The sequence below is a fragment of the Scyliorhinus canicula genome, chromosome 9, assembly GCF_902713615.1.
Source record: "Scyliorhinus canicula chromosome 9, sScyCan1.1, whole genome shotgun sequence".
Classification (NCBI taxonomy): Eukaryota; Metazoa; Chordata; class Chondrichthyes; order Carcharhiniformes; family Scyliorhinidae; genus Scyliorhinus; species Scyliorhinus canicula.
The window spans coordinates 101,326,252-101,341,147 of NC_052154.1; the positions used below are offsets into that span (position 1 = coordinate 101,326,252).

The following is a 14,896-nucleotide window of genomic DNA, read 5'->3' on the forward strand; positions in this document are numbered from 1 at the left end:
AAAAAATGAAACGATTAAAGCTAATTGTTGAGACCAGATGGTTAGGAAAATCCAATGCAGCAACAACTATATTTGGACGTTTTGATGATGCCGCTGCCAGTACTTTCGTAAATCTATTGACATGCTTATCAATGATACAAGATTCAGAAAAGTTTGATGCAAAAAGAAAACATGAAGCAATGTTTTACTTCAAAGTCTTCTAAAGTTTGAAACCATGTTGACAGCATTTACTTACTTGTATATATTTGAAACTACAACCCCGTTATCAAGTTATCTACAGACAAGTGGTTTAGATATGTTTACTGCATGGAGTTTGGTAGATTCAGCTACAACAAAGTTGAAGGAACAGACAAGAACATTTGATAACGTTCACAGCAAGGCTTTGGAATTTGTAAATAAATGTAATGACCGGATTTCACAGATGAATATGGATGAAAATCAAACATTGTAAATTGATGCGTTGGAAACAGCATTGCCAGTTAAGAGGCAGAGGAAGAAGAAAAGAATGGCAGATGAGCTTATTGATGATGAAAGAAATTCCTCAGATTCTCTAGCTGATTTTCGTGTAAATGTGTTTAACCTAATAATGTATCCCATTGTCCAGTCACTAGAATCACGCTTTGTACAACACAAACAGTTGTATAAAGATTTGTCCTGCTTGGACCCATCAAAGTTTAAAACTATTGCAGAGAAGGGCCTTGAAGATGAAGCATTGGAAGGTATTATTAAGCTGTTTCCACAAATCAGCAAAGATCAAGTAATATTGGGATTGTTTTCTTTTGCTTCAAACTTTGATGTATTAAAGCTATTGCTTAATGATGGTGAGAATATGGATTCCAGTTGCAACAATTGTAAAATTTGCAGCACTTGCCCATCGTGTGTACTAAAAATTCTGGCATCCAACAGACTTCATGACAAGGCATATGATAACCTTTATGAACTTTATAAAGTCATCTGCACACTATCAGTTACTCAAGTCCAATGTGAGAGGACATTTTCAAAGCTAAAGATCAGAAAGACAAGGTTAAGAAATTCACTGTCTGAGGAGAATTTGGAATCATACATGTTGCTATCCATTGAAAAGGAATTGTTAGATGAATTGGATGCAGAAGCAATTATTGGCAGATTCGCACAATCATCTAGTGAACACAAACGATTGCTCTTAATATAGTGGACTGCATGCAATGCTCTATTGTGCTTTTGAACTATCTGTTAATGTGTAAATTGTGCAGTAAACTATTAAAAAATATCAACCAATTACTTAAAATTAAAAAATAAAAATAAAAAATTCAATTATAACATTCTGTATTTACATTTGGTATCTACTGCCAGTAATATGTACAGTACATGTACACTGTAATTACTAAGAAATACACATTTTTTCCACAAAGATTTTTATTGTACCCTTTTTTCCATCTGTATTTTTTGAAAATTTTATTTATTCATTATGAAAATTAAATGATAGCATTGTAGTTGTGGGTGGGCCCCCTTTGTCTCCTGGCAACCAATATTTTTAGACCCAGTCCGCCACTGGCGACAGGTATGTGTCACGGAGGGGTTTGCAGGTGGGGAGTGGCTGGGCAAAGGTGTGTGTGGGGGTGGGATGCGGTGTCCATACCCCTGGCCATTCCCCCAACCCCCAGTGAGTGAACCTTGAGGTGATCAGAGCGTCCCGTGCGCATTGACCCTGACACACATGTTGTGTGGCCTCCCAGGCCTGTCCAGGCCCTATATCCTGCCCATCCTCACCCTTCCCCGTATCCTCCTTGTCGGACAAGACTTGGTGGCTTGGTGTTCATTTTTCTCCTCCGGCATGTCACCCCTCTGCTGCGCGATGTTGTGGAGAAGGCAGCTGACAGCCACAATGCGGGAAACCCTCCCTTCACCCCTCCAGAGCGGTCAAGGCATCTGAGCAGCATCTTCAGGATGCCGAAGCATCGCTCAATCACTCCCCTGTCACTCCATGGGGGTTGTTGTAGCGGGTCTTCATGTCGGTCTGTGGCCTTCAGATAGGTGTCATCAGCCAGGTCCGCAGTGGATAACCCCTGTCACCCAAGAGCCAACTCTCTAAGCCATGGGCGGGCGAGGGGCTGGAGTGTAGGAGGTGGGGGCTGGGGTGGAGGGGGTGAGCACCCATACGGCTGGTGTCACTCTGCAGAACCATGGGTCAAAATGGGTGGTCAGTGGGGTGCACAGCAAGATTGTTCCTAGCAGGCTGCGGCAATGCAGTTCATGCCTGGACAACGCCCAGTCCCAGGTGGGTCGCCATGACCACCCAGCCCGTTCCCCCTCACCCCAATCCCCCAGCCAGCCTGGCTAGTGTCAGGACCGGCAGCCCACGATCGAGCCTCTCCGTGTCCTACCTCTTCTCTTTCTCTCAACAGCCATGACACCAGGTTCACAATTTTTAAAAGCACAAGTGAACACGCCCCAGTGGAGGCCGAGAATCACGAAGGCCCTGGGGAATACCGGCTCAGGCCTGCTAATGATATGCCAAACGTGTTTACTACACGTGCCTTCTGGAATGCATTGACGCCTCTGTCGAGGCCACGGAGAATTGTGATTTGGCGTTAAACCGGTGACTGCCATGATTTTGGCATCAGAACCGATTCTCCGCCCAATCGTGTTTCCTGATTACAGCGTCAGCCAACAGAGAATCCCACCCATGATTCTGTGAGTGTGTCTATGTCAGCCTGTGGTTTAACATATCTTTGGAACAGCTCTCTCAATTTTGGCATAATTCCCAAATGGAAATGAGACAAACTCTGCATCAATGAATGGTCTGGGTGTGGCTGTCTTGTGTTCATTGCTGAAGCGAATGGCGGGTGATTTGTCCATTTTCTTTCACTTATTTGGCTTGTCTGTCCTGGAGTAGGATTTAAACTTACTTTATCTCAGGGGTACAAATTAAAATTTGGGCATATTGGAAACTCGGGCCTGAGTCAAGACCATAGAAGACCAAAGATACATTGATGACCATGGGCAGCAGGGTAGCATAGTGGTTAGCACTATGACTTCACAGCGCCAGTGTACCAGGTTCGATTCCCGGCTTTGGTCACTATCTGTGCGGCGTCTGCACGTTCTCCCGGTGTCTGCGTGGTTTTCCTCCGGGTGCTCCGGTTTCCTCCCACAAGTCTTGAAAGTTGTGCTATTAGGTAATTTGGACATTCTGAATTCTCCCTCTGTAAACAGATGCTGGAATGTAGCGGCTAGTAACTTTATCACAGTAACTTTATTGCAGTGTTAATGTAAGCCTACTTGTGGCAATAAGGATTATTATTATTAATTTTTGTTACCTGGTGGATAGTAGTCAGTCAGTTTTCCTGGAGAAGAATATTTAAAACTTTAATCAATGATAAACAGGATGGAGATGTTTGACTTTCTCCTGTTTAAACAAGTGAAAGGCACAGCACAAAATAATCTTTGCCACAAATCTCGTTAATACCAACAGCGATCATCATCTTTTTTAAATGGTCTAACATTTGAGAGACAGAACCTGCAGGTTGTGGAACAGGTTTGACTGACTGAATGCACTATTCATGTACATCTGTGAAGCTCACTAGCTGCTATACTGATACCAAATGGCTGCCAGCCTGACCTGAAATGGATTCTGATCAAATTAGAGAAACAAATATTAAAAAACTCACACAACACATTTATTGTAACCTCTCACTGTTTTCATTCTGGGACAATGGTCAATGATATGGGCCGTGCATTCCCGCTGTGTGTCTACTAATCCTTTACTGTGAATTTAAGTAAAATGGCAAAACTCCCAGAGAAAACATCAACTGTAACTCACTCTTTCAATTTTGGCACAATTCCCAGATGGGAATGAAACAAACTCTGCATCAACGAATGGTCTGGGTGTGGTTGTCCGGAGTTCTTTGTTGAAGTGAATGCCGGATGATTTGTCCACTTTTTTTCACTTATTTGGCTTGTCTGACCTGGAGTAGGATTTGAACTTACTTTATCTCAGTGGGATAATTTCTGTGAACTGTGCTCCACCTGACAAATTAAAATTTGGGCATATTGGAAACTGGGGCCTGAGTCAAGATCACGGAAGACCAAAGTTACAGCGATGACCGTGTATTTTTGTTACCTGGTGGATAGTAGTCAGTCAGTTTTCCTGGAGAGGAAGATTGAAAACTTTAATCAATAATAAATAGGATAGAAATTTTTGATATTCCCGTGTTTAAATAACTGAAAGGAACAGCCCAAAATAATCAGCCAGAAATAGAATTCATAGATTTAACAGTGCCGAAAGAAGACATTCGGTCCATCGAGTCTGCAGTGGCCCTTGGAAAGAGCACCCAACTTAAGCCCACATCTCTACCCTATCCTCTTAACCCAGTAACCCCACCTAAGCTTTTTGGATACTGAGGGCAATTTAGCATGGCCAGTCCACCTAACCTGCACATCTTTGTACTATGAGTGGTGTGGTGTTCTTTGTGAGTCTAAACCGAGGATGGTCGGCGTAATGTTCACAATGATGTCATCTAGCTTTTATACTGATTTATTTAAAGATTTATTTACACTACTTATAAGATTCGACACTTAGTCCTACACAATAAACAGTTGATAATAAGCATATAATCTACACTCATCCACTACGAGTCTCCACACTAAGATAATAACTACGAACTGCTCTCACTCACACTACCTTTCCTACAGTCTGCGTTCTAGCTTCCTCCACAACCATTCATCCAGAAGGCTTAGCATTGATGCCTCATATAGTTTTACATCTAGCTCGTTCTGGTGGTTGATTTCGACATAACATTAACCTTTACAGATCTGTACATTTAATGTCACAAGAGGAAACCCACTCAGACGTGGAGAGAACGTGCAGATTAGGCAAATCTCATCTGTTTTTGGAATGGTCTAACATTTGAGAGACAGAATCTGCAGGTGGTGGAACAGGTTCGACTGACTGAATGTCAAATATCAAACCAAGCTAGAGTCACAGACAGCCTATCGGCGGTTGTGGCAAGGACTAAACAACATAATGGGCTACAATGCGAAGCCGAGCAGTAGCTCTGGCAGCAGCGCACCCCTCCCCGATGAACTCAATGCATTCTATGCTCGGTTCGAGCAGGTAACCAACAAACCGCTGTCGAGTGCCCAGCAGCCCACCATTTGCATGACATTAGCGGGCCTGACCTGGCAGTCTCCAGGATCGCCACAATTCTCCGCCTCCCATGGGCCGAGTGCCCGATGGCGTGGTTTGCTTGTGCTTTTAAAAATCGTGAAACTGGTGTGGTGGCTGCTGAGGGTCACAGTGAGGGGGTGCGGAAAATGTCCAACATCGCCATCGTTTGCTAATAGTCATGCCGCTGGCCGGGGGGCTACTGCCGGGGTTGGGGGGAGTAATGGGGGGGAGGGGGGGGTGGCTAGGACAGGGGCTGTGGCATCGGAGTGGAGGAGACCTGAACACCATTGCTGTAGCCGGAAAAGCAGCCTTGCAGCTGTGCACACCGCTAACAGCCCACTTTGAACATTGTGCCACGGGTCATATAGGCGTCCCAGGACAACCCACAGATGCCCTCTGGCCCCAGCTGACCCATCAGCTGTTTGGGCGCACTCCAGCACAACCAGTGCTATCCCTTTGGCTGGGATACGTGTGTGTAGGGAGTGTAAAGTGTATATGCGGCTGCGGCTTGTCAGCCTCCCAAGTGTCGGTCACAGACCCGACGTATCCTGCACAATGTTTCAGTGGAATCCAGTGTGTTCCACGTGGCACCGGTGCTAGCCCATCAACGGTACAGAATTGGACCAGGTGCGGCACCGGTTTTTCGGTCGTAAAAGCCCACAGATTCTCGGTTGGTGTCAATCAGAAAGCGAGAATCCAGCCCATGATTCTGTGAGTGTGTCTATGTCAACCTGTGGTATAACATGTCTTTGGGACAACTCTCTCAATTCATAGATGGTAATGTGATAAACTCTGCATCAATGAATGGTCAGGGTGTGGCTGCCTTGTGTTAATTCCTGAAGTGAATGCTGGGTAATTTGTCCATTGTTTTTCACTTATTTGGCCTGTTGTCCTGGAGTAGGATTTGAACTTACTTTATCTCAGTGGGACAACTTCTGCAACTGGACCCGAGCTGTCACTTTCAAATTTGGACATGCTGGGAACTTTGGCAGAGTCAAAATCATGAGAGATCAACAATAGACAGTGACAGCCGTATATGTTGTTTACCTGGTGGATAGTAGTCAGCTGGTTTTCCTGGAGAAGAAGATGTAAAACTTTAATCAATAATAAAAAGATGGAAATTTTATGATGTTCCGGCGTTGAAACAACTGAAAGGAACAGCCCAAAATAATCCTTGCCAGAAATGGAATTCATAGAATTTCCAGAGCACAAAGAGTGATTCGGCCCATCGAGTCTGCACCGGCCCTTGGAAAGAGCACCCAACTTAAGCCCACGTCTCTACCCGATTCTCGTAACCCAGTAACCCCACCTAAGCTTTTTGGACAGTGAGGGCAATTTAGCATGGCCAGTCCACCTAACCTGCACATCTTTGGACTGTGAGTGGTGTGGTGTTCTTTGTGAGTCTAATCCGAGGATGGTCGGCGTAGTGTTCACAAAGACCACATCTAGCTTTTATACTGATTTATTTAGAGTTTTATTTACACTATTTAATGGATTCGATACTTAGTCCTACACAATAAATAGTTGATAATAAGCTTACAATCTACACTCATCCACTATGAGTCTCTACGCTAGTATAATAACTACAATCTGCTCTCACTCACCTTTCCTACAGTCTGCCTTCCAGTCTTATCCACAACCAGTCATCCAGAAAGCTAAGCACCGATGCCTTATATAGTTCTACATCTAGCTCGTGCTGGTGGTTGATTTTGACATAACATTAACCCTTACAGTTCTGTACATTTAATGTCACAAGAGGAAACCCACTTAGACGTGGAGAGAACGTGCAGATTAGGCAAATCTCATCTGCTTTTTGAATGGTCTAACATTTGAGAGGCAGAATCTTCAGGTTGTGGAACAGGTTTGACTGACTGAATGCACTATTCATGTACATTTGTGAAGCTCACGAGCTGCTATATTTTAATGCCAATATTAATGCTATATTAATGCTAATGCTCACGAGCAGCTATAATGATACCAAATGGCTGGCAGCCTGACTTGAAATTGAGTCTGATCAAATTAGACAACCAAATCTAAAAAAAAATCACGTAACACATTTATTAGAACATCTCACTGTTTTGATTGTCAGTCATTGGACAATTATTTTGCAACTCAATGTGGCCCATGCATAGCGGGCCATGGCTGGAAGTGTCAGCCATATTGCCCAGGCGCTGGCCGATGTGGCACAGAGTGAGGTGGACCAGTTCCAGAGGAAGATGGCGTAGATCCAGATGTAGGTGGTCCACTCGCTGTGCTCCATTGCTGTGAGCATGCAGACCTCAGCAATGACAAGAGCGGGCCTCCAGGCCTGACAACACCAGAGCAGTGCAGGTTCAGGGATTAGCTCCGCTCAATGGAGTAGCCCTTGGGCCATCGGGCACCACGACGGTGGAGGAGGTGATTGCGCCCTTGCCGATGGCTCACACGGGGAGGTGCCAGAACACCTCAGCTCCTCGGACTCCCTTCCTCTGTCCCTAGCGCATCTGGTGGACAGCAGGTAGAACAGGGTGGGGCCACGATACCTGGAACACCAGAGTAGCATCCGGGGCCAGCCAGGCTTGAGCACCAGAGACATGACACACAGACACTCAACCAATAGGTCAGTAAGATAGGACACGACCAATGGGCATTCACGATACACACAGAGGTGACACTACCACAGGGGGACATTACACCAACCCATATATAAAGGACACTACACCCATGATCTTCCTCTTTTCAGTGGAGACACTCAGTGAGTACAGACGCAGGGTTGATTCAACATCACACCCACCACGTGGATTGTAGCAGACTGGTTCGTCAGTCTGAGTAGCTATAGAAGGTTTAACAGTAGATGCGAATCTGAGCAGGAGAATTGTAAATGGTTTAATAAATGTGATGAAGTTTTCTCCACGTCTGAACTTTCCTTTGTCAGAGTGAACATCAAGGAAGCAGCTTATGCTACGCCAAGAGCATAACAAGACAGTCCCCTCCATTGCTGATATGCAATTGGGGACCCAGCTAGACATAGCATGAGGACCCGTAAGGCTGGAATGTTAGACACCAGTTACGTTGGCATAGCGGCTCTACCCCTGCATATCCCCCAACTGAGAAATTAACAGTTTGGCCAATTGGTAACTGGGGCTTGAGTCAAGGCTACAGAAGACCAAACATACAGCGATGATCATGTATTTGTTTTACCTGGTGGATAGTAGTCAGTCAGCTTTCCTGGAGAAGAATTTTGAAAATTTGAATCAATAATAAACAGGATGTAATTTTTGACGTTCTCCTGTTTAAACAAGGGAAAGCCGCAGCACAAAATAATCTTTGTATCAAATCTCGTTAATACCAACAACGATCGTCATCTTTTTTGAATGGTCTAACATTTGAGAGACAGAAACTGAAGGTTGTGGAACAGGTTCAACTGACTGAATGCGCTATTCATGTACATTTGTGAAGCTCAGTAGCTGCTATAATGATACCAAATGGCTGCCAGCCTGACATGAAATTGATTCTGATCAAATTAGAGAACCAAATCTAAAAAAAATCACACAACACATTTATTAGAACCTCTCACTGTTTTGATTCTGGGACAATGGTCAATGATATGACCCGTGCATTCCCTCTGTGTGTCTACTAATCCTTTGCCATCAATTTGCGCAAAGTGGCAAAACTCCGAAGAGAAAACATCAACTGTAACTCGGTCTTTCAATTTTGGCACAATTCCCAGATGGGAATGAGACAAAATCTGCATCAATGAATGGGCTGGCTGTGGCTGTCTTGTGTTCATTGCTGAAGTGAATGATGGATAACCTGTCCATTTCTTTTCACTTATTTGGCTTGTCTGTCCTGGAGTAGGATTTCAACTTACTTTATCTCAGTGGGACAAATTCTGTGAACTGTGCCCCAGCTGACTAATTAAAATTTGGTCATATTGGAAACTTGGACCTGAGTCAAGACCACAGAAGACCAAAGAGACAGTGATGACTACACAAGGAACATCACAGGGTGTACATTTAACATCACATGCAAAGCACATCACCTCTGACAGTGCTGAGCTGTCTCAGTACTGCTCTGGAATGTCAGTCTTGATGGCTGCGCTCAAGTCCTGGAGTGGGAATTGAGCTCATCAACTTTGCCTCAGAAACAAGATTTCTTCCAACTGAGTCACAGCTGAAACTGCAAAATTTGGACATATTGGAAATCGGGGCAAGGGGAGAAAGGTTAGGAGGGGAAACATATTTAAACTCTAAATACCTTGATTTTTTTTTACCTGGTGGAATGTGCTGAGTAGGTTTAACTGAAAAAGAAGAATAAAAATATGATCGAATATGACAGGAGATGGAGATTGTTGCACACAATCATGTTTAAAGAACAGCGAGGACAGAGAAAATAATTTCGAACACAAAGGTGAGAGTGGAAATCGTTAAAACTCAGTCTTCAATATGTGTGATAGCGTGAATCCTTTAAGAGGCGATTCTTCATGGACCATATGATCTGCCTGGTACCTATGAGGATGGAACGTGTGAATTGAGGCCGAGAGTGCACCAGGGCGCGGACCCGTGTAGGGGAGAATCATCAGAGTAAGCACAGAGGTGGTGGGACTAGACCTGTGTCATTGTTGTTTGGATCTGTATCAATATAGTTCACCAGTTGTTAATAAGTCACCATTGTGATTAAACTCTACCTTGTCGCATTTCCTCACACTACAACATTGGTTATGAGAATCAATCAGTTCTGTTACAAAAGGAAAAACATTTAAATTTTTGGAGGAAGAAAGAGTGACCTCTCGGAGGCCTGCAACACGGTAAAGAAGTAACCAGAAACGAATCGCTGCGGCATGATTCAGGAAAACTGATCCATTTTATCCCGGAGTTGTAAGTTGGGTCAATACATCAAAAGGCTTCGATACTTTTGTGGTGAATCACAGTCCGTGTTATTAACACTGTTATTATATATGATGTACTGTGTCTGTACATCTGTAAGGTCGGTATACGAGCAGTTGCGCGGCTCTGCCCCCAGGGGGAGATGAGGAGTTTGTACTTGGCTCCGCCCATGGCTCCGCCCATGGCTCCTCCCACTAACCGGAAGTATAAAGCCTGGAAGTCTGAGCCTGCCTGCCAGTTCATCTCTTCGCAGGCAGGCTCTGTTGTAAGATCATTAAACCTACTGTTCACTTCCAACTACGTGTCGTGTGACTTGATGGTCACATCAATTTAATGATCTTAGGAAACTAGAAGAAATCGATAAGAAGAAATCGAAGAAACAACTCAAGAAACAACTATGGAATCAGCCCTCAAACCTGACCGACTAGAACTCGACCCGCAGGCTGCAGAGGCAAGAGAAATCTTCCAGCACTGGCTCAGATGTTTTAAGGCCTACCTGGCTGAATCAAGTACTCCAGAAACTACAGAGGAGCAGAAACTCAGTCTACTGCACGCAAGGGTGAGCCACCGTATGTCTTCCCAACTAAATAGTACCAACTCGTACACGGGGGCCCTAGCCATGCTAGATCGAATGTACGTGAGGCCCATCAATGAGGTCAACGCACGCCATATTTTTACAACCCACCGCCAGTGCCCCGCGGAGTCGTTAGAAAAATTCCTGCAGGAGTTAATGATTTTAGCTCGGGACTGTAATTATCAGGCTGTATCAGCCGAACAGCACATGGAACTTGCCGTTAGGGATGTGTACGTGGCAGTCCTCAGATCGAATTATGTGCACCAGCGTTTGTTAGAAAAAGGGGCCCAGAACTTAGAGGACACGGTTGAACTAGCTCCCACTATGGAGGTCTCATTCCGCAGCCTCACCTCGTTCCCCGCGGACCAAGCGACCCCATCCTGGGCCCCCGACCAGCGACTGCCCCAGGCCTGCGCCACGCGGCCACCCAGCCATCATGCAGCCCCAGTGTGCCACTTTTGCGGGCAGCCCCAGCACCCACGGCAGTACTGCCCGGCCCGTAACATGACCTGCAGCAGCTGCGGTCGCAAAGGACACTACGCCCGGGTCTGCCTGGTGAAACAGGCCTCCTCTTCTAACTCCCCCGCAGCCCAGAGCACCCGTTTCCAGAATCCACAGGCCCGCAGGCCCCGAAATGCTGCGGCCTGTACTCCGACTCCGCCCCCAAACGTGCGACTCATGGAGGCCGCCTTCTTGGCAACCCCCCTCCACACGGCAGGCCATGTGTGACGCTTGGGGGCCGCCATCTTGGGCGCCATCTTCCTCGCCGCCCGCCATGTGCGATCCACGGGGGCAACCATCTTCTTCCAACTCAGAAATTCGACTAGAAGATTACGAACTCAGAGGGCAGTCATCACGGGGCCACTCCAGCACAGCTGATCGAGCCGCCGACGATCCGCAACTCAGCGCAGTGACACTGGACCAGTCGCGTCCAAAGCATCTCCGCAACTCCATGATGACCGTTGAAATCAACGGGTACAGGACACCGTGCCTCTTCGACTCCGGGAGCACCGAGAGCTTCGTACACCCAGAACTGGTAAGACGCTGTTCACTCCCTATTTTCCATGCACGGCAAACGATCACCCCCGCTTCGGGCTCCCAATCTGTTCACCTCCAAGGGCGCACCGTCGTGACTCTAAAGATCCAGGGCACTAGCAACTCAAACTTCCAGCTGTACGTGCTCCCTGAACTCTGCGCCCCACTCCTACTGGGTCTCGATTTCCAGTACAACCTCAAAAGCCTCACATTCAGCTTCGGCGGGCCCTTGCCCCCACTCACTATTTGCAGCCACGCCACCCTAAAAATCGACCCCCCTCCACTCTTGGCCAATCTCACGCCGGACTGCAAATCCGTAACCACTCGCAGCAGGCGATACAGCCTGCAGGATAGGGTATTTATCAGAACCGAGATCCATAGGCTCCTACGTGAGGGGATCATAGAGGCCAGTAACAGTCCCTGGAGAGCTCAGGTGGTGGTCGTCAAGACCGGGGAAAAATTCCAAATGGTAGTGGACGATAGCCAGACCATTAATCGGTTCACGCTCCTTGATGCGTATCCCCTCCCCAGAATTGCAGACATCGTGAATCAGATCATTCACTATAAAGTCTTTTCCACGGTGGAAATGAAGTCTGCATACCATCAGCTCCCAATTCGCCCAGAGGACCGCCACTTCACGGCGTTTGAGGCCGACGGTCGCCTCTTCCACTTCCTCCGGGTTCCCTTTGGTGTCACTAATGGGGTCTCGGTGTTCCAACGAGCAATGGACCGAATGGTGGACCAGTACGGGCTGCGGGCCACGTTTCCGTACCTGGATAACGTCACCATCTGCGGCCATGATCAGCAGGACCACGACGCTAACCTCGATCGATTTCTCCAGACTGCCCAGAAACTCAACCTCACGTATAACACGGAGAAATGCGTTTTTCGCACGACCAGGCTAGCCATCCTCGGCTATATCGTGGAGAACGGAGTCCTGGGCCCCTATCCGGACCTCAAAAGGTGCCTGGGATTCTTCTCGTATTATGCCCAGTGGGTCCCTCAATATGCGGACAAAGCCCGCCCAATATTTAAGGCCACATTCTTCCCTCTGTCGGATGAGGCTCGTCAGGCCTTCACTCGTATCAAGGAGGACATCGCCAAAGCGGCCATGCGGGCGGTGGATGAATCCGTCCCTTTCCAGGTCGAGAGCGATGCCTCAGAGGTCGCTCTCGCAGCCACACTAAATCAGGCAGGGAGACCAGTCACCTTTTTCTCCCGAACCCTCTGCGCTTCGGAACTTCGACACTCCTCGGTTGAAAAGGAAGCACAAGCCATCGTGGAAGCAATACATCACTGGAAACACTACCTCACAGGTAGGAGGTTCACCCTCATCACCGACCAAAGATCGATTGCCTTTATGTTCGACAACTCTCAATGGGGCAAGATCAAAAATGATAAGATCTTACGGTGGAGGATCGAACTCTCCACCTACAAGTACGATATTATGTACCGACCGGGGAAGCTCAACGAGCCCCCAGATGCCCTGTCCCGCGGCACATGCACCAGCGCGCAAGATGACCGCCTGAAAGCTATTCACGATGACCTCTGCCACCCGGGGGTCACCCGGCTCGCCCACTACGTCAAAGCCCAAAATCTACCTTTCTCCACAGAGGAGGTGAAAGCCATCACCAAGGACTGCCCAACCTGTGCGGAGAGCAAACCGCACTTCTATAGACCAGACAGGGCCCACCTGGTCAAGGCTTCTCGGCCCTTTGAACGCCTCGCTAACGATTTCAAAGGGCCAATCCCCTCGACCAATAGGAATGTGTACTTCCTGAACGTCATTGACGAGTTCTCTCGTTTTCCCTTTGCTATCCCGTGCCCCGACATGACCTCCCACACAGTCATTAGGGCCCTGCATAGTATCTTCACCCTGTTTGGTTTCCCCAGCTACGTACACAGCGACACGGGTACATCCTTTATGAGCGACGACCTGCGTCAGTACCTACTCGAAAAGGGCATCGCCTCGAGTAGGACTACCAGCTACAACCCCAGGGGGAACGGGCAGGTGGAGAGGGAGAACGCAACGGTCTGGAAGACCGTCCTACTGACCCTCTGGTCCAGGAAGCTCCCGACCTCCCATTGGCAGGAGGTCCTCCCTGACGCGCTCCATGCTATTAGGTCCCTCCTATGCACAACCACCAACCAGACCCCTCACGGGCGGCTATTTGTTTTTTCCAGGGGCACTACCACGGGGGTTTCACTCCCAGCATGGTTAAAGACACCGGGCCCGGTTCTCCTCCGGAAGCACGTCCGGACTCACAAGACTGACCCACTCGTAGAGAGAGTGCTCCTGCTCCATTCAAACCCACACGACGCATTTATAGAGTACCCTGACGGCCGTCAGGACCCTTTTTTCCTCCGGGACCTGGCACCTGCAGGATCCAACTCTGATACCACCGCCGCTGAGATATCCCTCACACTATACCCCTCCCAACCCCCCACGCCCAGCGCACCCACAACTGCAGTTCCGCTGCCCGTGCTCCGCGCCCCCACGCCATTGGGTTTCCGGCGCTCCCCATCACCAGTCGAACCAGTCGGATACGAAGCTCTGGCCGAATCACCCCCGGAGTCCGCCATGGTTCCCTCGCCGACCGCCACCGCCCAGCCACCAGAAGAGGCAGCAATCCCGGTGCTTCGTCGATCCCAGAGGACGGCTCGGCCGCCAGATCGACTTAACCTGTAATTTATAACCTGTAAATTGTAACTTGTAACTTGTAATTCGCAATTGGGAATTGGTAGACACATTACCCCCGCTGGAATCAATTTTTACAGGGTGTGAATGTGGTGAATCACAGTCTGTGTTATTCACACTGTTATTATATATGATGTACTGTGTCTGTGTAAGCTCGGTATACGAGCAGTTGTGCGACTCTGCCCCTAGGGGGAGATGAGGAGATTGTACTGGGCTCCACCCTTAGCTCCGCCCATGGCTCCTCCCACTAACCAGAAGTATAAAGACTGGCAGCCTGAGCCTGCCTGCCAGTTCATCTCGTCGCAGGCAGGCTCCGTTGTAAGATCATTAAAATCACTTTTCACTTCCAACTACGTGTCGTGTGAATTGATGGTCACATCAACTTTTTTGCTGCCAATAAAAGCAGGGCTGAACACTCACAAAAAATTATACTAATCACAGTTTGTGGCCCAAAACTTTTAACCTTGTAAGAAACCTAACATCTCTCGAGGTTCTGGATAATAAACCCTTTGACCAACTGGTGCAACAAGTGAAAGACCACGATAATCCCCGGCCCTCCATTATAATGCAGTGCTATG

At 47.6% G+C, this 14,896-nt stretch overlaps 1 protein-coding gene across 1 annotated transcript in view; it reads right to left on the reverse strand.

Moving 5' to 3' along the window:
- LOC119970924 (leucine-rich repeat extensin-like protein 2) overlaps positions 1 to 14,896 on the reverse strand; it is a 206,988-nt gene that overhangs the window by 106,626 nt on the left and 85,466 nt on the right. Inside the window, exons 25-28 of the mRNA XM_038806034.1 lie at positions 9,399 to 9,425; positions 8,327 to 8,353; positions 6,194 to 6,220; positions 4,100 to 4,126 (exon numbers count right to left, since the gene is read on the reverse strand). Of these exons, the coding sequence (XP_038661962.1) occupies positions 4,100 to 4,126; positions 6,194 to 6,220; positions 8,327 to 8,353; positions 9,399 to 9,425 (108 nt within the window). The remainder of the gene's footprint in view (positions 1 to 4,099; positions 4,127 to 6,193; positions 6,221 to 8,326; positions 8,354 to 9,398; positions 9,426 to 14,896) is intronic.